Source organism: Cyprinus carpio, chromosome B11, assembly GCF_018340385.1.
Source record: "Cyprinus carpio isolate SPL01 chromosome B11, ASM1834038v1, whole genome shotgun sequence".
In the NCBI taxonomy this organism is placed as follows: Eukaryota; Metazoa; Chordata; class Actinopteri; order Cypriniformes; family Cyprinidae; genus Cyprinus; species Cyprinus carpio.
In genome coordinates this window covers 14,115,612-14,132,556 of record NC_056607.1, presented here as the reverse complement: position 1 = coordinate 14,132,556, position 16,945 = coordinate 14,115,612, and the positions used below count along the sequence as shown (strand labels likewise).

General features: G+C 38.1%; 1 protein-coding gene across 1 annotated transcript in view; it reads right to left on the bottom strand.

Annotated features, from left to right (window-relative positions):
• Nucleotides 1–16,945, bottom strand: part of LOC109050304 (eukaryotic translation initiation factor 4 gamma 3-like) — a 41,856-nt gene that overhangs the window by 4,752 nt on the left and 20,159 nt on the right. Inside the window, exons 8-24 of the mRNA XM_042734041.1 lie at nucleotides 16,657–16,763; nucleotides 15,572–15,763; nucleotides 12,357–12,453; nucleotides 11,541–12,254; nucleotides 11,383–11,456; nucleotides 10,451–10,685; nucleotides 8,841–8,965; nucleotides 7,484–7,609; nucleotides 6,710–6,859; nucleotides 6,227–6,424; nucleotides 5,958–6,104; nucleotides 5,331–5,567; nucleotides 2,642–2,746; nucleotides 1,535–1,673; nucleotides 598–701; nucleotides 250–340; nucleotides 26–146 (exon numbers count right to left, since the gene is read on the bottom strand). Coding sequence (XP_042589975.1) covers nucleotides 26–146; nucleotides 250–340; nucleotides 598–701; nucleotides 1,535–1,673; nucleotides 2,642–2,746; nucleotides 5,331–5,567; nucleotides 5,958–6,104; nucleotides 6,227–6,424; nucleotides 6,710–6,859; nucleotides 7,484–7,609; nucleotides 8,841–8,965; nucleotides 10,451–10,685; nucleotides 11,383–11,456; nucleotides 11,541–12,254; nucleotides 12,357–12,453; nucleotides 15,572–15,763; nucleotides 16,657–16,763 — 2,962 coding nt within the window. The remainder of the gene's footprint in view (nucleotides 1–25; nucleotides 147–249; nucleotides 341–597; nucleotides 702–1,534; nucleotides 1,674–2,641; nucleotides 2,747–5,330; nucleotides 5,568–5,957; nucleotides 6,105–6,226; nucleotides 6,425–6,709; nucleotides 6,860–7,483; nucleotides 7,610–8,840; nucleotides 8,966–10,450; nucleotides 10,686–11,382; nucleotides 11,457–11,540; nucleotides 12,255–12,356; nucleotides 12,454–15,571; nucleotides 15,764–16,656; nucleotides 16,764–16,945) is intronic.

Genomic DNA, 16,945 nt, shown 5'->3' with positions numbered 1-16,945 from the left:
CATTTGTATCTCATCTGTTGGGTACCTTCCCAGTGGGCGTCTGGAATCGGAATCAGAGCTTTGGGCTGGAGGTGGGCTGGGCTGAGACGTGGACGACTGTAGTGCTGAATAACGGTTCAGGGTGCTACTGGCAGAGCGTGTTAACTCTGGAAATATGGGAATGTAAAGTGTACATATATGTTATATGTAAAACAGTAATCTAAACTTTACTGAATGAGCAGTCATGAATCTTTTCTGGAGATTCCTCACCAGAGTCACTAGCTTTGGCTCCTCCACTGCTGCCCTTTATCCAGTTGATCTGAGCCCGCGGACCCAGCTGGATCTTTTCATCGATTTGAGGCTGAAGTGGGAGATTGTTTGAGGTTCAGAGGTCATAGAGGGTACGAGAGTATTACTAGCTCATCACTACATCACAGATGCTAAAATGACTCATCATTGATCGTTAAAGCACATGGCAGTGTCAACCTGCACTTAACAATTGTGATTATAATCAGCAGGTGGCAGTGTTACCTCAATCCACTCTACCCTCTGATTCACATTCAAAAATGGGGTTTATGTGTAAAATATGAAGCGTTTGTGCATTAACCATTTTTTCACCTTGGAGATCTTGGGGATCTTTGTGGGGTCGATGGTCCTGCTGTTCTTAGTAGTGGGCACAGTGTTCCACGTCTCCTCCCTCTGCGAGCGCTGATCTCTCTGATCTATAACCAAAGACACAGGGCAGGGTTACTTTACAAAAGATCACCACTAGCCTATAATAGCCACCAAACACTGAAATCAGAAATGGCAAGGGTTTTATTACACGTTTAAAGCAGGGGTTCTCAAACAGGGGCCCAGGACTCACTAAGAGGCCTCAGCACAATTCCAAGCATATTTCTTTTTTAAACTTGATTTTTTAATGATGTCAGCTTTTCAATCTTAATTCCAAGCATATTTCTTATTTTCATATGTTACCTCAATAACTGGACATCTAAGGGAATTAAAAAAAAGGGAATTTTTGCAAGTGACCATGAAAATTACTAAGATATCAAAAAAGTTTGATCAGTTTTAAAACGATACATTTCTATTTTATACATAACTAATTTCTAGTTGTGTCAAGCTCTACAACACTTTAACAGTTAGAAATTGCTGAGAAATTGCTAATAATAATAATAATAATCACATGATCACAAACTAGCACAAAATTCAGTTCTTGAAACTTTGAAATATAGTTCACCCAAAAATTGGATTTCTGTCATGATTTACTCACAAGCTGTCATATTCCTTACTCTTTTAGATCAGATTTTTTTTCATTTGAAATAATAAGAAAACTGTCAAGTTACTGTCACATAAACAAACCCAAAAGCACAATTAAACCTGGTTAACCATTAATGTGCTCTCCTCTCCAAACATGTTCCCATTAATGTTTTGATGTCTTCATGCCTCATCTCTGAGAACTTCAATTGTGGTTTTGTCCTCTGGGTGGCGCTGTAGTTGGTCTGCTATAGCTAGAGAAACACACTAAAATGCTGTGAGGTAGTGCTGTGGATCTCACCTGGCCTCCTCTTTATGTCCTTAGACAGAAGCTGCTGATGAACCTTCCTCTGTTCTTCCTGTTCCTCTAGCTTGGCCTCTTTATGGATCTGCTCTATGGTTTTAGGACCCTGGTCTGCTCTCCGGGACACCCAGTTATGCTGGATAATATAAATAATCAGAGAGAAATCAGATATCTGTGATTAATGGATCTGGGAATACATTACAATTACCTCGAAACTATATAAAACAACAAACTATTCAGATTTATTTTTAAAGCTGGGTACAATAAAGGCTTCACAATGTGGAAAGAAGTATCCCTCCTCTTTTTGTTTCTTCTCTCGCACACATTTTTATCACTCAAAGGCTAAAACAAAAACTGAGGAATGCAGGGGAGAGACACCGAGCTAAACTATGCCACTTGCAAACAGATATGAATTTAATGTCATGTCCAAATGTTATGACCTTGCTGATGCTATATTTATCCTGTGGCTGTTTCTGGGCCATTGAGTTCAGTCTTCCTGTTTCTGATTACTAGTTTAAACGTATATTTTTACATTTATAAAATCCATATCTTAAATTAAAATGATATAAATTATAATCTATAAATCATTATAAATTAAAATGATTTTTTTTATTAAATACTTTATATTAAAACTTGAAATGTTATATGCATTTTAAAATTATCTAAAATACTATTTTTTGAGATTAACACTTTTTTTAAATCAAGAATACATTAAATTGATAAAAATTGTAATAATTCACCATATTACTCCTTTTACTGTACTGTACCACTAGAATTTTTATTTATTTATTTTTTTAAATAAAAAGGCACTCTTGGTGAGCAAAGAAGAGGTTTTCTTTTAAAAACAACATTTTACTGGCCGCAAAATCACAAATACAATTTGCAATAATTATAAAAGAAACCCCAAGTAAGTAAATTCAGAATACTTTTGTGACTCATAAGGCACTATAGATTATGTAAATTAAATAAAAAAATAAGGGAGCAAAAACACCACACAGATGTTTTTGCTTTTCCCTGTTACTTGTATCAAAACCAGGCCTTTCTGTACGCTCTCTCAACACACACATACAAACAAACACAATCACAATCCCCCATGGCACTTACCAGTCTCAGATCTATCACATCCTGTAGCATGAACCGTATCCGTGACGATGTCTTGCGCTCTTTGACAATTTTCTCCATCTGGTTGAAGTACTGGTCCATACGGGGCTATTCAAGGACACAGAGCAGCGAGTGATGAAAAACATATCAGTTGAATATCAAACACTAAGTTCATGTGTCCATGTCGATCACAAAATCTCTGCAAAATGACTGATTATAAATGAAGACAGACAGCGATGTGTGATCATGTAACACAGATCTTCCTGTACCCTTCCATTATGGGAGCCATCGTAAATCTAAAAGTAATGTTTGAGGTCAAGAACTCCTCCGAAATCAATAAGGTCAATAAATGCAGAACCTATTTCCCGACCTGACTCCCTGCGAGCTGAAAAATGCCTGAAGTTCCTGCCGCAAGGTCAGCAAGAAAGAAAGGAAGGATACAGAAAACATCTACCCTCTTGCCTAATACTTTGCTCCAGGGTTTATGGGCGTCTGTTGGGCCCAGCTGGAACACATTTAGACTGTGTGTGTACAGTGCTCAATTATATTTACCCCCATGCCTGAATATTCCTCATTCTTTTGCTTTGCATTGCATCATATTTAAATGACATTTTCCAGGCTTAGTCCATTGTACAGCTTGAATGCCATTTCAATGAAGTACTTCAAATAACAAAGCCATTTCAACATCTTTACGATCAGATTAAAGATGAAAATCTCAAAGCTACCACAGTCATGCCATGACAATAAGGAGCTGCGCTGGGAAAATTTCATTTACTGCATGCTATTTAGAAGATGCTTACTACAACATAATGCATCTAAGATGACAGTCACAGCACCAACTGCAGAGATCTCTTTGGACGAGAAGGTCTTGTTTTGAACTATTTTCCTACAATACACAAACAAAACAATTAGAACCTGCCCTTCCTCTTTGAGCATCACAGTTAACACCTTACAGCATGATCTCTAGTGGCCTGCTGAGCGCTGCCTTCCCAGAGTACTGGACTGATTTATTAGAAGCCTATTTTATCAGACAAACAAACAGCAGAGGCATGCTGAAGGAATGCCAAGTAAACAACAGTGATTATGTGGTTAGTTAAGAATTCATCTAAAAATTCAGCTTTTGTGCTAAATAAAGATCCAATCCTTATATACTGCAGTCTCAGCCTCACACAGACCGCCTGTCTGATGCATATCGCACACAAAAATGGCGAAAAGCTTTCTGAAAATGTCAAGCTCTACTCTGATTGGCTGAATTTATGCAAGATTTTATTAGTCCAGTTGGTGAAGGTGAAACCAATTACAGGATTTGCCAATGTTTGCAAGGTTCTGGCATTGAATTGTTCCAGGATATCCAATAATTCTCTTTGAGTAACTTAACTTTGAGGAAGCACATCTGCACATGATTTATGAAATACCTTCCTGTTAAAAAAAAATCTGTTTGAAATTGACGTTTTGCCAAACTTTGACCAATATTTACCAGCCATACTGTGAATATTTCTTGACAATGTTAAAGGGATACTCCACCCCAAAATAAAAAATTTGTCATTAATCACTTACCCCCATGTTGTTCCAAACCCGTAAAAGCTTTGTTCGTCTTTAGAACACAATTTAAGATATTTTGGATGAAAACCAGGAGACTTGCGACTGTCCCACAGACTGCCAAATAAGTAACAGTGTCAAGGTCCAGGAAAGTATGAAAAGTATCGTCAAAATAGTCCATCTGCCATCAGTGATTCAACCGTAATGTTATGAAGTGACGACAATATATTTTTTAGGCTAATAAAACAAAAATAATGACTTTATTCAACAATTTGTCTCCTCTGTGTCACTCCACATCAGCTTAGCACCATTTTGGCGAATCTGAGCTATACGCATACTGCGTACGCTGTTCTGTGTCAGCCGCGCCACAAGGATACTGGGAATAGGATGGACTATTCTGACGATGCTTTTCATACTTTTCTGGACCTTGACAGTGTATTTTACTTGAGAGTCTAAGGGACAGTCACAAGCCTGCCGGTTTTCATGCAAAATATCTTAAATTGTGTTCCGAAGACGAACAAAGCTTTTACGGGTTTGGAACGACATGGGGGTAAGTGATTGATGACAAAATTTTCATTTTGGGGTGAAGTATCCCTTTAAGCGGTTTCATATAAAACTTAATCTTTAGCATCCTAGATAAATTGCAATTTTTTTCCACTAAGGTACAAGTCATTACAAGATGTGCAGGTCACAGAAAATGTTTTCTTTACTAGATGGCTTGTATGTCTTTAATTTAAACTGAATTGTCACTTACATCAGGGAGGGTTACACTATAACTCTAACAATTTGACCTTAACCATGCATTATATTGCAATTCCTCACAAATCAACCCTATGTCATGGCAAAAAAGAATTTTTAATCTCATTTGGTGCTTTACGAGTGTTAATTTCAGACCCTACTTACTAGTTCCCTTCCTGTCTCAGAGGGAAGTTCTTCAGCAGTTTGCTTAGCGGACCATACTTTTTCCATTAGTGAGGTGAGTTTTTACAGTGCTTCTAGTTTCCATAGTGGTCATATAAGGTGATTTAAATAAAATGCAAAATATTCTATGCCTTTCCAATTTCCCTTTCCAAGGGATTTTCACCACTGATCTTGTGAAATACGAATCAATACGGCTCCAGAATGTAAAATAACAAACTGTTGGGCAAGTTACCTTGGCTTTCTCAAAGTCAAGGTCTTTGCCGATGGTAGTGAGGAGTCTGCAGAGGCATTCTAAGCTCTCGTCGTCGTGGTTTTTTAGTAGTTTCACCACACAGTCATGCATGATGGGCTCTGTCAGCATCTTGAGCTTGAACAGCTCACCGATGAATTTGATATTTCCCGTGGAGCGACGCCGAGCCTTGTCCTTCGCCTCCTCTAGCTCCTCCTGCAGTCTTTCCCTTTCTGTGGGCTACAAAAAAAAAGAGTTGCACATAAATCCAATAATGCTTTCAATAATGCCTTTTAAAGGGGTCATGAACTGAGAAATCAAAATTCCCTTGATCTTTGAACATATAAGAGGTCACTATACTAAAAAAAAAAAACATTCTGTAAGTTTCAGAACTCAAAGTATTGACCAATACTGAATCCCCGATATTGGAATCCGTATCAGAGGTGAAAAAGGCAGATCGGAGCATACCAAGTGAATATTGTTCATAGATATTGCTTCTATTGTCATAATTTGGATAAAAGCGTCTGTTAAATGGCTAAATGTAAAAGGCCATTACAGACAGAAAGTCAAAAAGACTTCTAAGACAAGCAAGTCTAAATTAATTCTTGATAATCATTATTAAATAATTACTGATGTGGCAGAGTCCAGTTCCTTTTGTTTTCTCTCAAGTACGACGTCGTCCACTTTGTCCCTCTCGAATTCCTTCTGACAGCGGTTCAATAGCAGCTTCCGGAAGTTAACCGTGGTATTAGGTTTATCAGCTGTGGGCACTTTTAGCTACAATTGGATCACAAGAGGAAGAAATTCCCATGACATACTTAAGAATGAATAATACGAGGCAAATTAACGCAAACATGGAAATTTCACAACCGTGCAATGCCAAAGTGTACGAAACGTACCGTAGCCAGGCAGCGACACATGTTGGCATAGGCCGCAGAGAAGCTGGGCTCATCTATAGCCTTCTCAAACACAAGGTCGATGACTCCCTTCAGCCTCTCCTCTGTGTTGATGGTGAGATCCGTCACCTGCTTCATCAGCTGATGGAACATCTGAGGCGTGAGCTTGTTCAAAATGCTACGAACTCTTCGGAACAACTCCTGAAATGCCAGAAAAACAACTGATTTCCAACACATTGCAGTTCAAAATCAAAAACAACCTTCAGATAAAATAAACATGCTTTCGCTTAAAGTGACAAATCGAGACTTCAAGGATGTGAGAACGGCAAATAAAACCCTTGTGCCTGACAATAACAAAAGCCACCATATGTGACAACAATCTAATTCAATCTCAAGTGTGCGTCTCTTGACGTCTTGAGTGCTTCTTTTACTGTGAATGTTTCAAACATTTATGCATAATAGTAATAAAAAAGCAGAAATCCACACCTGGGTTCTCAGGGCCTCTGGGTCATCCATCGCACTCTCTCTCTTCATCCCAGGTTTCCAGGCATTCTCTGCCTTCTTGAGCTGAACGTCATCAATAACAGAAACGTTTACGATGATCTTGCGTGGTTGAAGTCGCCGCACGTTTATAAGCTTTGGATAAAGTATACAGATACAAAAAAAGAGTGTTACGATGTAAAATGGAGGTAAAATCCGGGTGAATCTCACATATGAATCAAAAGAAAAAAATAAGATGATATGTTTTATAAAATTATGCACATTTCACCACCAAATTCACATTACAGTAATATATGTGGATGTTTTACTTTTTGAGTCATTTCATGTTTTTACTGTGAAATAATATTAGAAAATAGGGGAGAAACAGTTTTTTAAAACAAATTAAAAGCAGTAATATTAAAATAAAAATTTTGACAATTTTGTTGTTCATAGTAATGATTTTTGCATTAACGCAGTAATGAGAATTTAGAGGAGTAATGTGGTTAATTGTTATGAAAATAATGTCATAAGGCAAAAAAAAAAAAAAAACTTAATGGCCCCAAAAAAGGCTTAATTTACTTTGTGCAAAATACAATTACTTATATCTCACCCCAAAATCTGAAGAAAGAAAGTAATGTTTCTATGATTAAGCTATTTGTTCTCCCAAATATCTTAATCATACTTGAATGGGTTGATGATCAAGATGTTTTTGTGTGAGAACACCTTAGCTGTTTTTGGTATTCTTGTCTGTAATGGAGTATATGATTTATAAAAACTCACTGGAGCACCATGTCCTCCTGGCATCTGCCTGCTGAAGTCAGCAAAAGCGGGAGTGAAGTCCTGGGGAGTGCCCCTGGAAATCAACCTGGGGTCCACAGACCTCAGCGGCAGCTTGTTTTGGTTCATCTGAAACAGATGAGATCATTTCCAAGAGTTATCCAGCAGGAGGCGCGGTGAGAAATAGAGCTGTGACATGAATGAAACACCAGATCTCCCTCCCCTCCTGCTTATGCTGATCTTGGACTAGCTGAACCTATTTGTATCTTTATCAAAACCAGTATGAGAGAAACGGGTTTGAGACCAGCCTTCCCTTGCCCTACAGCACTGAGGGGAAACAGTATTTGCCATGGAGACCAGCTCCATTTGTTATTTATATATATCAACAACATGTTTAATGATTTACGCTCCAGTCAGCTTGTGACGGAGGGAACAAGAACAGGCAGAAACAGATGTGAGCGAGTACACATGCAAAGTAAAATCTAGGAACTGAAATGGGAAACTGAAAGTATTGCGTGTACGTTCAGAACAACAGAAACCAGTGTTGTCAGAAACAGTAACTGAGAAAGTATATATCAATGACAATGACAAACTCACTGTATCAACAGATTAGACTGAAGTTTAAAAGTTTGCATTGAACAGGGGCGGGGCATTTATTTTCTAACGTCTTTAGGCTAAATGATGCCTACTGCCAAGTATGACATAACCGTAATGCAATTTTAATGGAAACAGGACATCAAGGGAGTTTCATGGCTAAAGAGTGCAGCTCAGCTCAAGTTTAGAAGTCAAGGGAACATACTTGTATTACTGTACTTTACATGTTTTAAGCAGCATTAGACTAAAAATGTCCTGTTTTCCAGTTTTTTAGGGAAGTAGGCAAAGAATGAGTTTTTGGCTTTGAAAAAGGTTTGGATCACCCTGTTAACCTGAGCAGTCAGGTTACAGGATTTCACATTGTACAATATGGGTTAAGATTTACCTTGCATATTTATGAGGTTAATAACACTGATTAGACATGTATGGCATGTTTTCAAAAATCTTATGCTCCCCAAAGCTGCATTTATTGGATCAAAAATACAGTAAAACACCAATATTATAAAAATTTAAAATAACTATTTTCTATTTTATTATGTATTTTAAAACGTAATTTATTCCTGTGATTGCAAAGCTGAATTTTCAGCAGCCATTACTTAGTGTCACACGATCCTAAATATGTTTCATATATGACACAGTAATACTATTATTTATCAAATGCACATTGTGTGTATGTCTACAAATTCCAAGAAACAGTCAGACAGCTGAATTCCAGAAGGAATCCAACTCTTCTGACAACATAAGAAATAACAACAACAAAAACCACCTTGTCTAGCACCACATCGCTGATTTGAGGCAGTCCCTCTGGCTTCTGCACACAGGCCGGCATGAACTGAAAACCCAACAGGAAGTCCCGGTCATACTGTCTCTTTCCATTAGACTGCACAAGACCTGGGGTGGAAAAAGCACAGCAATAGTAGGCCAGCTATATTATGCAATTTATCAACAAAAACAGTATACGATTGTAAAGTGCTTTTGGTGATGCAAACAATAACAAAACTCTTAAAGGGATAGTTCACTCAAAAATGAAAATTCTGCCATTAATTACTCATCCTCGTGTCATTCCAACTCCATAAGACCTTTGTTCATCTTCAGAACACAAATTAAGATATTTTTGATGCATTCCGAGAGCTCTCTGACCCTCCTTATGACCCTCCCAAGGATCCTTAGACGATCAAGGTTCAGAAACGTAGCAAGGATCCATGTGACATCACTGGTTCAACAATAATTTTACGAAGCTACGAAAATACAAATACAAATAAAAATAACAACTTTATTCAACAATTCGTCTTCTCCACATCACCCTGGTGCCAATTTGGAGAGCATCACATACATAAACAACATATGCTGTTCTGTGTAAGCAGCAATGTATGCGGATATGCTGTTTACGTTATTTCCGCTTTGATCTGAATGTAAACAACATATCCACGTACATACGTCACTTACGTATGTGATATAGACGAATTGTTGAATATAGTCATTATTTTTGTTTTCTTTGCACACAAAAAGTATTCTCATAGCTTCGTCTATGCAGGGTCAGAAAGCTCTCGGATTTCATCAAAAATATCTTAATTTGTGTTCTGAAGATGAACGAAGTTCTTACGGATTTGGAACGACATGAGGGTGAGTAATTTAAGGGATAGTTCACCAAAAAATGAAAATTCAGTGTTGTAAACCAGTGTTCTTACACGTGTTCAATTCAGTGTTCAATTCAGTGTTGTTAAATTAACTTCTAAATTATAAAATTTCTAGCCTATTTGTTGTTGAAATATATTCATTTACACAGTGGCTATCACAACGTTTCATAACAGATTTATTTAAACGTGCATTAAATAATTAAGACATCACCAACAGGTAAATCAAAAAAAAAATACTATTCACTACACTTTATAGCACACTACGAGCTGTGGACACTTCATTTCTCTAGCGAACAAACAAGCTGTGGACACTGATGACTTGCCTGAGGTAAATGAAATGCTACGTGACGTTTTGTTTACGAGCTGTTTTACTGACATCTTTCCGTGGTTAAAACAATGATTGAGTGATTGCATGAGTCAAGAGATGTTCATTCATGTTTATTTCACGTTAAAAGGCGTTTATATAGCGATCTGTCTCGCCACATCAAAAAGCGCCAAAATGGCATGTATTGTTTGAATTTTCTGAAAAAATGGTCAGAATTTGAAAGATCAGAAGTAACAATATATTAAACTGGAAGTTTCTGATCAAGTTCCACTCGTGCAGTGGTTAAAACGATGCTGTAGCCTATTTGTTCGGTACACACAAAACCTTTGGTACAAATACATGTACCGTTACACCCCTAATCTTCACCTAAATGAAAAGATCAGACCTTCATTTAGTTCCTGTGGGAAGTCTTACCTTCCTGCATGAGTGGAGTAGGTGAACACATGGACCCCCTGCTGTCCCCGAGTGTAACGCCACTGTCAGTGCTCTCTGTCTCCACCCCATTCCTGAAAGGCTCTGTTTCAGTCTCATCATTCTCCTCTGAGAGCTTCTCCTGGTGCTCAGGCACTGTAAAGGGGCTGCTGTAGGGCCCTAAGGTTGCTTGTAAGACCATCTCATCACCAGCAGAGCTGTCCTTTGAGGTCTCCTCCTAATGTGAAGCGAAGAAAAGCAGCATTACACAAGGGCCTGGAGGTGTTATGGGAGATGAATGACTGCATAGTGGTTTGTGCAATGATAATAATATCATTAGTTTGTTTTGTTACGTGGAGGGATTTTGCATTTCTCCCTTTTCCAACATCCCAATATCCCTTTTCCACCATCAGGGTACCATTATTTTAACGTAACAATAGAGTGAAAACCACAGAAAACTAAACGGGAAAGACAGAAATATCCACTAAATTAAAAATTTGTCTTTTCAATTTAGTTTCCAGTGGTGTTCACTATTATTGTTAGTTAAATTTATTCATACTTTTTTCCACAGTCTGTTCATTTAGATTTTATTTTACAGGTTTTATTTTATTATTTAATATTATTAAAAACATTACATTTTCACATTTTCATGTTTAATGCAGAAGGACTGTAAAGGTTTAATTAGGTTTGTTTTTTTTGTAGGCCTTTTTTATGAACCCAAAAATCAAAATAAATAAGTAATAATAATAAAATAAAATAAAAATAATTTAAAAAATACAAAAACAGTTTAGATGTTTTGAGCCATGAAAATCCAAAACAAAACATCTAAAATTATTTTATTTTGAGTTTTTCCCAGGTACTGTATGTTATTTTTATCTTAAGTAATAAAAATGCTTTCATTTACTTTTTTTGTTAAGAATAATAGCCTATCTCACCTCATTTTCCCTCGTTTCCACCATGAGAACATCTTCATTTGGTTTCTTCCAAGACTTTGGTACAACAGAAACAGCTGAGCTATGACAAAAAGGACAATACAATTAGCAACTATTAATTTTGCCTGATTTCTAACACAAATCATGTCAAGAACAAATACCTGAGGGTATGAACTTTCTAGAGTTGTTCTGAGTTTGTGATTCTGAAGCATCCTGAACCTTTATTTGGACATTGTCTGAGGACTTGTTTTGCTCTGGCACCTCAAGGACAACTGGCTGCACAAGTGGTCCCAAACCAGGTGGTGGTCCAAGGACAGTAGTGGTGCAGGAGGTGCTTGAAGAGGCCTGTATGGTTGGGATCAAGGGCACATGTACAGCTAGAGAAGGGAGGTGCTTTGTCTGGAGCTCCTCCAAGGCCACTGGAACTTCCTGACTGGACTCCTCTGTGGATGACGTACCCTGGGTTGGCAGCTGAACCTCGTGGGACAATGATATCTCTAGGGGTTCCTGGACCTCAGGTTCTTCGTAGCTTGATAAAGGAGATGGAGACTCGGCAAGGCCATTTACCACTTTGAGGGACGTTGTGGGCGAAGCAGAAAGTCTGAGAGAAGTTTCACCAATAGAGTCCCCACCAGAATTAACCAGATGCGTCTGAGCCTTGGTAGCTGAAGTAGAAATAAATTCCGGTTCCCCTGCAGCAGTTGGTTTAATGCATCCACTTGAAGGATGAGAGGGAACATCAGAGGCAATTTCTGGAGAAGAAGAGGTTAATAATGGAAGACTTGGGGCATCTCCTTTCTTTAAAGTGGAATCTGAAGGCCTAGGCCCAGGAGATACAGGCTTTATAGGACCAGACTCCATTTTTGGCCTGTCATCTATAAAGGTCAAGTGCAAAGAGAGGGTCAAAACATTAATAAAAGGTATGACCTTAAGAGACAAATGTTATCAATAAAAGTGGGTTGGGTCTGGAGTTTTACCCAAACTAGGTTTGGCATCCACTGGTGCAGGGCTCTCTGAGTGTCTCTGAGGTGGGTTGATACATGTTGTTTGTTCAGGGGTCTGACAGTTGCTTGGCTATTTTAGGGTGAAAGAGAGAAAGAAAAATGCAGACACATCAGTCATCCAACTTTGATTATCGGCATAAAGCCTAGCTCACAGCCTAGCTTATTCTGGCCCAGAATAAGTCTGGGAAGATATGATAATGATAAATTACTATGCATAGTACTACCATGGCAATATAATGTTTTTGAACATCTATCATGGAAACATTTTTTTGGCAAGAATCATTGTAATACCATGTTTTTTTTTTAACATGGTACCATTGTAACTGCACATTTTTAATATGCACAATTGTAATACAATGTTTTAGGAAAAGGGAATCTCCTGTTTTTTTGGACAGGTACCATGGTAATGCCATGTTTTTCAGGAATGATAATTTCATGTTTTTGTGGGCATGTATTGTGGTAAAACCACGTTTTTGGACATGATAAGCATGTTTCTTTGGCCAGATACCATGATATTGCCATGTTTTAGTACATGATAAGGGTGCATTTTTTTGAACAGGTACCATATTAATACACTGTCTTAACAGAATACAATACAATGAACAGAATACAATTTGATGTTTTACATGGACAGGTACCATGATAATACCATGCTTTTTGGAAATGGTAATCTCAGATCTTTTTTGACAAGTAACATGGCAATACCATATTTTTTTGGACATAAACCTTGGTACTACCATTGCATTTTGCAATCTAAAAATTGAGAAAATCACCTTTAAAGCTGTCTAAATGAAGTCCTTAGCAATGCATATTACTAATAAAAAAATACATTTTGATATTTATGGTAGAAAATTTACAAAATCTCTTCATGGAACATGATCTTCACTTAATATCCTAATGACTTTTGGCATAAAAGAAAAATCGATCACTTTGACCCATACAGTGTATTTTTGGCTATTGCTACAAATACACCCATGCTACTTATGACTGCTTTTGTGGTCAAGGGTCACATACAGGTGCATCTCAATAAATTAGAATGTCGTGGAAAAGTTCATTTATTTCAGTAATTCAATTCAAATTGTGAAACTTGTATATTAAATAAATTAAATGCACACAAACTGAAGTAGTTTAAGTCTTTGGTTCTTTTAATTATGATGATTTTGGCTCACATTTAACAAAAAACCCACCAGTTCACTATCTCAACAAATTAAAATACTTCATCAGACCAATAAAAAATGAATTGTTGGTCTTCTACAAAGTATGTTCATTTATTGTACATGTACACAATACTTGGTAGGGGCTCCTTTTGCTTTAATTACTGCCTCAGTTCGGCGTGGCATGGAGGTGATCAGTTTGTGGCACTGCTGAGGTGGTATGGAAGCATAGGTTTCTTTGACAGTGGCCTTCAGCTCATCTGCATTTTTTGGTCTCGTTTCTCATTTTCCTCTTGACAATAACCCATAGATTCTCTATGGGGTTCAGGTCTGGTGAGTGTGGGCAGGGGCCAAATCCTGCTGGAAAATGAAATCAGCATCTTCAAAAAGCTGGTCAACAGAAGGAAGCATGAAGTGCTCCAAAATTTCTTGGTAAACGGGTGAAGTGACTTTGGTTTTCAAAAAACACAATGGACCAACACCAGCAGATGACATTGCACCCCAAATCATCACAGACTGTGGAAACTTAACACTTGACTTCAAGCAACTTGGGCTATGAGCTTCTCCACCCTTCCTTCAGACTCTAGGACCTTGGTTTCCAAATGAAATACAAAACTTGCTCTCATCTGAAAAGAGGACTTTGGACCATTGGACAACAGTTCAGTTCTTCTTCTTCTTAGCCCAGGTAAGACACCTCTGACGTTGTCTGTAGTTCAGGAGTGGCTTAACAAGAGGAATACGACAACTGTAGCCAAATTCCTTGGCACGTCTGTATGCCTTGACCCCAGCCTCAGTCCATTCCTTGTGAAGTTCACTCAAATTCTTAAATCGATTTTGCTTGACAATCCTCATAAGGCTGCGGTTCTCTTGGTTGGTTGTGCATCTTTTTCTTCCACACTTTTTCTTTCCACTCAACTTTCTGTTAACATGCTTGGATACAGCACTCTGTGAACAGCCAGCTTCTTTGGCAATGAATGTTTGTGGCTTACCCTCCTTGTGAAGGGTGTCTTCTGGACAACTGTCAGATCAGCAGTTTTCCCCATGATTTTGTAGCCTAGTGAACCAAACTGAGAGACCATTTTGAAGGTTCGGGAAACCTTTGCAGGTGTTTTGAGTTGATTAGCTGATTGACATGTCACCATATTCTAATTTGTTGAGATAGTGAATTGGTGGGTTTTTGTTAAATGTGAGCCAAAATCATCACAATTAAAAGAACCAAAGACTTAAACTATTTCAGTCTGTGTGCACTGAATTTATTTCATACACGAGTTCACAATTTGAGTTGAATTACTGAAATAAAATATTTCCACAACATTCTAATTTAATGAGATGCACCTGTATATGGTAATCCTTCAATGCCATGGTGTATACATTTAAGGTGCCATATTATATTTTTGTAAAAGTCATTAGCGCTGGTTAAGGTCAAGAGCAGCCACTGTCATTCACACTTCTGCTGAAACATTTTGCTGCTTGTTGACACACTTTATCGATTCCCTTTTTTTTGGGATTGTCCATAGACCAAAATATACATAAACATATAATGGTGCAGCCAACAGCCTAACGCTCTCAGTGTGTTCATAAGGATTAGATTGGGGGCAGACTGTGTGAGATGGAACTAATCCATGCACACCCTGTGTGCCAGAGAGATAGAGAGAGAGAGAGAGAGAGAGAGAGAGAGAGAGAGAGAGCAGTGGGTGGCTATACATGTCTGGAAAAATAGCATTAGACAGGTAAGCTTAAAACAGCTGAGCCAAGGACCCAATGGAAATGAGTAGTGAGAGCTTAAAATGGTGCTAATTATTAAAGACGTGTTAAACACTCACATGACGCATGAACTTGTGTTAAATGCATTAAGCACTGCACTCCACTGAAGTAAATAATTACTTCAAGTATAAATAACTGAAAAAGAACAAATTCTGGCACCTGATAAATCACTTTCCTTAGAAATGACTTGTAATTTTAGCTCAAACTACACCTGCCCCTGTTTGAAGTGATGCCATTTTGTGGAGGCAATGGACAATATGTATTTCTTGCCTGTGGAGGGGTGGGTGTGGAGGACAGGTGTCCTGTGGGTGGGGTTGGTGTCGAGGAGGGCTTTCCTACAGGTGGGGTTAAGGTGGAGGCCGGATGCCCTGCAGGAGGAGTAGGATTCCGGCTTCCAAACATAATTTCCTCTGTGATGTCTTTTCCACCCTGGTTGGGGTCTCGGATCCGAATCTGGGAGAACAATAGCGCAAAACAACAAATAACTCACTAAAGCATCCGGGTCGGTCACAGTTCCCTAGAAGGCTGTCAGAAGTACCAGTACTTCAGTACCAACTATATTTTAAGTCACTGTTTGCTGAAAACATTCCCCTTTACATTCCTTTATTAAATGACAGTTCAAAAGTTTGAGGTCAGTAAAAAAAAAAAAGTGATTATTATTATTATTTTTTTTCTTAAGCATCAAATCAGTGTGATTTAGAATGACTTCTGAAGAATAAAGTAATGGCTGCTCTATTCCATTACATGAATAAATGAAATTTTAGAAATATTAAATGGAAAACAGTTACTTTAAATTGTAATAATATTGCAAACATTACTGTTTTACTGTATTTTTTTTTTATCATTTTTGAGACTTCTTTCAAAAATATTAAAACATTTTACCCAACTTTTAAACCCCAATACTAGTTACTTCCCACGATTTATTTTAAAATGTATGTGGCATTTTGCAGGAGGCTGGGTGATTTCTAACTGGCTTAATTCTCACTTTGGCGTGGGATAAAACACTTCGGCTATGCCAACCTCCCAGCATGCAACAAAACCACCATATCAAATAGTCTGATCCAAATATGTCAGGAGTTGCATGGCACACAAATTGACTACATTCTGGGCCAAAATCAATACTTACTCTTCATCTTAAATTCAAAAAATGTAATTGACTAGGATGACATAATTACACAAAAAGCCAAGGCCAATACCAGGGTAAAACGAATACTTGATGAATATCACTTTTAATCTTGGGTCTGCCAGCCAGAACCGTTGGGATTAAATCAAAGCCTTATCAGTCTAAAATGAACTGAAAACTAAGTGGATCCCTCTGCGTTTCTAAAACGAGGCAGAGTGTTTCAGGTACTCACTGGTTTCTTTTCACGCTTGGTTGGTGGAGGTGGCAGTGGTGCAGGCACTATGATGGGTGGAGAGGGAGGGTACACTGTCTGGCCAGCGTAATATGGCGGCCCGGCAGCTGTTGTTGGAAACGAATGGAAAAAAGTGAGTCACGTCGCTGTGTGAGCTGCTTTCACATGAGATCTAAACAGCCTGGGAGTGAATCGCTTTCTGGAAACGGGGTCATTTCTCAGTCAGTTAATCAGACACACACTGAAACTACCTGGAGCTAACATAAACCAGCTGGGTGTGATGCAAGCA